The sequence below is a fragment of the Triticum aestivum genome, chromosome 4B (assembly GCF_018294505.1).
Source record: "Triticum aestivum cultivar Chinese Spring chromosome 4B, IWGSC CS RefSeq v2.1, whole genome shotgun sequence".
NCBI lineage: Eukaryota > Viridiplantae > Streptophyta > Magnoliopsida > Poales > Poaceae > Triticum > Triticum aestivum.
Window position 1 is genome coordinate 88,585,323 of NC_057804.1, and position 5,077 is coordinate 88,590,399.

The following is a 5,077-nucleotide window of genomic DNA, read 5'->3' on the forward strand; positions in this document are numbered from 1 at the left end:
AGCGCGCGCGGCAAATGGGTTTTTTGCGCGCGGCGCTTTGCGCGGCTGTTGGAGATGCTCTTACTCGGGTTGAACATCCCTTGTCTCTCTGCTCCGGGTTCCATGATTATGCCCTTTGGCGTTCATGTCATGTACCCTCTGTCGTAGTCATTCTCTTTTATTCTATCAATGAAAGATACGCCAAGCTTTGCGTATTCGTGAAAAGAAAAAGTCTCTTGTAAGATAATAAATCAGGCTATGATTAAAAATTCTATATACAAACAGTGTAATTTTTGCCGGTCATATACAGGATTACACCAATTTCTCCTTTTCCTCTCCTATACCAAGACTGCATATGTGTACGGCTGGATTCTCCAGACCACGCACGAAAAGAAACCAAACATTTCACGTCAATGGCGCGCCGGCGATGGATGATCTCTCCGGGATCAGTCTCTCCCGCCGGCTGTATACTCTCTCCCAAACTATCACCTGCAAATAGCAAAGAGCACAGCAAAAAGAATTTGATCTGCCTCTCACGGCCCGGCGATCTTAACTCGCACTTTCTTGGCGTGCATCTCGGTGAACTCGGTCTCCGATACCTCCGAGTTGGACGACGACGTGAGGTGCCTCACCGAGTGGCGGTCGTCGCCGGCGTGGCGCGACCCTCCGACGCCGCCGCACGCCGCCGAGGCGAGCACGAGCAGTGCCATGGCCGTCGACAGGGCGGCGAGCGCGGCCCACGTCGCCCGCGCGCCGCGCCGCAGCGGCGCGCACTGGTTGCCCACGATGTCCGCGAAGCCGGCCTTCACCAGCTCGCAGCTCACCAGCCGCTCCGTGCCCGGGAAGATGTCCAGCACGTTCTGGATGGAGCTCGTGTACGTCTGCACCTTGTCGTAGTCGATCGCCGACGAGAGGTCGGCCGGCGCGCAGTTGGCGCCACCGCTCAACTCCGAGCACGTCAGCCTCCGCAGGATCTTCACAACAACAGCGCGAGAACAATCAGTGCCATGCCGTCAAGATTATATTTCCTCTTCAGATGCTTTGGTTCCTGGATGTTGCGACGGAGCTTGTTTGTTTACCTGAGGGATGTCACCAATGGTGGCGGCGCCGGAAGCGCAGTTCTCCGGCCGGTACCGGTACCCCGGCGGCCCGGCGAACGGGTTGCAGATATAGCCCAGCTGCTTCACGGGGTACTCCGACTTGATGGTGTAAATGTTCGAATTCACCTGTCGAAACCAAGATTGATTCAGAAACAATCTGGATGCATCATGCTAACTCTGTCTGCTCTGCTTCTGAACGCAGCTTCAGAGTTCCAAAATGTTACCTGGTCTATGATGTCGTGTATGCCTGCACCAACATCGTGCAGGATGACGCTGCCGGACATCTTCTCGCTGCAGGGTATGATGGCGCCCAGCGTGCTGTTCTTGGGGTTCAGCTGGTACTCCTCGAGGGCCGCGCACGTGACGCCGGCGAACTTGTCGAGGAAGTAGTACAGCCCGAAGTACATCCAGAAGAGGACTGTCAGTACCCAGCACAAGGCTATGCACCTGTTGCAAACAGATAACTTTCATCAGAATATGAACTAAAATTATTCAGCTTATTGTGGTGGATGTCTGAAGTAAATGATATTTACTCACATATGGTACAACTTCTGTAGCCTCAGAGGTCTTCCCACTACCATAAAAAAGCAATGTGTTAATTTTATTTTCAGGTAATATGTAAGAGAATTTATGCCCACTGAGAAACATTTCACCATGATCACTTACCTAGCAAGACAAGGACCAAGACAAGATTCAGCGTCACGGTTAAAATGATGACAAGTTCTCTGAAAATTATCAGCTGTATTATTTCCCATGATGATTTTCAGGTTTCATAAGATTCGAGAACTACTAATGTAGCAGTATCTATCATGCTTATCATGTAAAAAAGTTCTTACAATGTGTTGATGCCTTTGCTGACCAAGCGCATGTTCTTTTCGGCCTTCGCCTGAATTTCCACGGCTTCAGAGTTCAGTGCCTTTACCGTGGAGTTCAGATGATCAAAGGATTGGCTACTAATGTTGTATAGCCTCGACGTGTTCTGCATCCTCTCAATGGCTCCTGTAATGTTATAAATCGTCGCAGTCGCTTCAAGCGCTGTTCTCCCGACGATATCTTTGATGGACTCTGCTCTAGAATGAAATAGTACAGCGCCCTGAAGCGCGATCGCCGATGCAACTCTGCAAATAAAGCGTGGCAGCAGATGAGTCGCAACATTTCTACTTAGATTTTTGGGTTTACAATGGTTGCATATCATGTGAGAATTTGATAGAAGTACCGCTGAGCTGAAACTTACATGGCAAAAACTGCAAGAAGAATGATAAGCATGACAGACACAAGATGGCATCTGTCAAGAAAATCATCGATGACACCGTCTCTTTCTCTTTCGTTACTTTTGGTGAAGAAAATCTTTGAGGCAAGAAGGAAGCCGGCAAAAATGACACCACCAATAAGCCATAATGCACCAATGATGTATCCAGATCTACCTGTAAATACGGTCGACTGAAAAATAAACACAAGGACAATCAGTTTTAATCCTCGATGGATGCATATGGTTTCCCCCTCTCACTTTGTTCAGTCAACTCCATCTAACATAAGCTACATCAATGTTACTGCAAAAATGAATGAACATGATACTGCAAAAGCAGTCATTTCTGTTATTAAGAAAGTGGTAGTTCTTTTGTCCGCAAGTCAGTCTATCTGATTACAGAAAGCAGTGTGTATGCCTCTTCAGATTGTATTCAGATAGAGAAGAAGAAAACTTACACTCCAGTAATGCTTGTTTGTGATATTGAACCCTCCCTCATACTTCCTCAAGCCATCAAGAGGATCGATTCTTCTCGTTCTTCTCGAAAGGTCGCTATGCGATCGATTCGCCGTCTCCGACAATACCCTACCCACTGATCAACACAGGCAACACGATCAATTACCTCACAGGCAAACTTCTTCTTTTTTTTTAACACATCAGAGGCACACTTAATTTGCATGTTACTGGGAAGGGTAAAAAACATTCATAAGCTTTTCATGAGGTGGTAGATGAGGATTATTCACTCACCTGCTCCATTGTGGGGTGAGCCTTCGGATTGTTGTCGTAGAGTGGTTTGTGCCTGAGCTCCCGCGTGCAGACTGCATGTGACGGCCGCACAGCAGCAGAGCAGAAACACTAACCGCCCAAGCCTCCTCGGTTCCATGTCAGCAAGCTGCCATGAGAAAAGCTCCAAGCGTTACCCTCCAATCTCCACCCGGACGTGCGAAGGTAGAAGAAGAAGAAACCAAAAGGCATTCTATCAGAAGAAGAGACCAAAAGCAATGGATCCGAAGAAGATAGAACCCGACTAGATTTCTGCATGTGCTGTGACAATCCGCAGATCAACCTGTCAGTGAGTGAGTGCTTTCCATGTCATGTCAGGCTTCTAGTCCGGCTAGGCATGTCAGCTTCTTCTTCCTCCTCGGCCTAATTTCTGGTCTAGTCACGAGAATGTGCAGCACAGATATCTCATCTTCAGCCTGTGCGTGTCAGTTTCTTGCCTTTGCCTAATTTCTGGAGAAAACTGATTTCCTCGCCATATTTTCAACGCCTTGGGTTTGCCTGTGGTTGGCCAGCTTTAATTACCGGTTTCTGATTCAGACGAAATCGTGCAGGCTTTTGGACATGCCATTAATTTGAGTACTATACTATTACTGCACCGTTCTTCTAGATAACGATGGATCCTGGTGTCGGAGATATGGCAATTTACATGCGAATATTGCAAATCAAAAAAATCATCACGGTGTGTGATTACGAATTTACGATGCCAATCACTGTGCTGATTAAATTTTATACTTACTCAATTACCTGGTGAAAGTGAGAAAAAAACTAGTGAGAGAAAAGTGCATTGTGCAAGAAATGCACCGGCGTCCTTAAATTTCTTCAGAGAAACCAAAAACATGCAAAGCAAAAGGAGGATCACAAGTATTAATTCAGTTTTTACAAAAGGAACTCTTCATCGTCGATCGTGTTGCGACTCCTGATCGTATAGTAATCCTATGCTATGTAAACCCCTCTTGAATTTTCACACGAAACTGACCCAGGAAAGAACAGAGTAACTCTCACTTCAGGTAAGAAATACAAAATAGTACTATCAGAGAAGAAATTCGACTCACCGCCCAAGAACTCAAGAACAAGAGAAGAACTCACTGGAATCCAAGGGAAAATCAACGCGGAGAACAGAATGAAGATAATCATATCGTATATATACTTACCCCAATCGGAAACTTATCTTCCAGACGCGGCCTCCCTTGCAAGCATATCCTCCTGCTCGTCTTCTCGCCACACCGAGAACTCGTGGAAGCCGAGAGACTAACAGAGACGGCAGCACTTGCTCCAAACTAACACCTGCCTTGGGTCTCTCTCGCCATTAATGTCCTCCTCGCGAGACGTGGCCTCCCTCTCCCATCCGTCGCCCGATCCAAACCCCTCTCTCTCGGTGTCTCTCCGTCTCTGTCTCAGACAAGGCCGCCTCTGCTTGTGATGTCGCCCCTTTCCATGGCAGCAACGCGCACGGAGGAAGGCAAGTATTTTATACGGGATCAATCAGTCAGAAAGGGTTTAAAGGAGGCGCCAGCCATACTTTCCTTGGGCATAGAGGAAGATAGGAAGTGATGGGTGGGTATGGCAGGCGCCGGAGGCAAGGAAGGAAGGAATTTGTGGAGCTGGAGGAGGAGAGGTCGGTCGGTCGGCTAGCGGCAACGTATAAAAGGGGTTTGAATTCGGGTCCGCGTAACAACTTTGGCCGAGGACTTGTTTTCCGTTTCCTTGTTTCTCTCCTTCCTTTCTGCTTCCTTCCTTCTCCGTGTGTGTGAAAGCTGAGGAGCGCCGGAGACGGGACAGAGTCTGCCGGGGTGGGGGAGGTTTTGGGCGATTGACCTCGCCCTACCCGATATTGGAGCGAGGGACCATTCCAAATGTGCTAGTGCAAAGCAAAAGGATTTCACTACAAATATGACGTCGTATTTTTAAGCATGGCAAATTTGACGCTTGGGATGACAAATTATATTGTCGCAAGCATGAAAAATCATTT

The 5,077-nt window shown here is 47.8% G+C and overlaps 1 protein-coding gene across 6 annotated transcripts; it reads right to left on the minus strand.

The window, feature by feature from the left end:
• Window positions 1-238: 238 nt before the first annotated feature.
• Window positions 239-4,837, minus strand: LOC123091183 (uncharacterized). Of its 6 annotated transcripts, none has more exons than XM_044512612.1 (12): window positions 4,260-4,837; window positions 3,319-3,606; window positions 3,073-3,217; window positions 2,784-2,917; window positions 2,314-2,519; window positions 1,916-2,197; window positions 1,746-1,804; window positions 1,617-1,653; window positions 1,304-1,526; window positions 1,059-1,205; window positions 579-953; window positions 239-468 (listed from the first exon to the last, which is right to left on the minus strand). In XM_044512612.1, exons 2-12 carry the CDS (start codon window positions 3,364-3,366, stop codon window positions 385-387), a joined length of 1,740 nt encoding a protein of 579 aa, XP_044368547.1. In that variant the 5' UTR covers window positions 3,367-3,606; window positions 4,260-4,837; the 3' UTR covers window positions 239-384. The 6 variants fall into 6 exon arrangements, with proteins under 6 accessions (XP_044368547.1, XP_044368551.1, XP_044368548.1 ...); XM_044512616.1 differs by having other exon boundaries at window positions 3,392-3,606; window positions 4,260-4,836; XM_044512613.1 differs by lacking the exon at window positions 4,260-4,837 and adding an exon at window positions 4,161-4,198.
• Window positions 4,838-5,077: the final 240 nt, after the last annotated feature.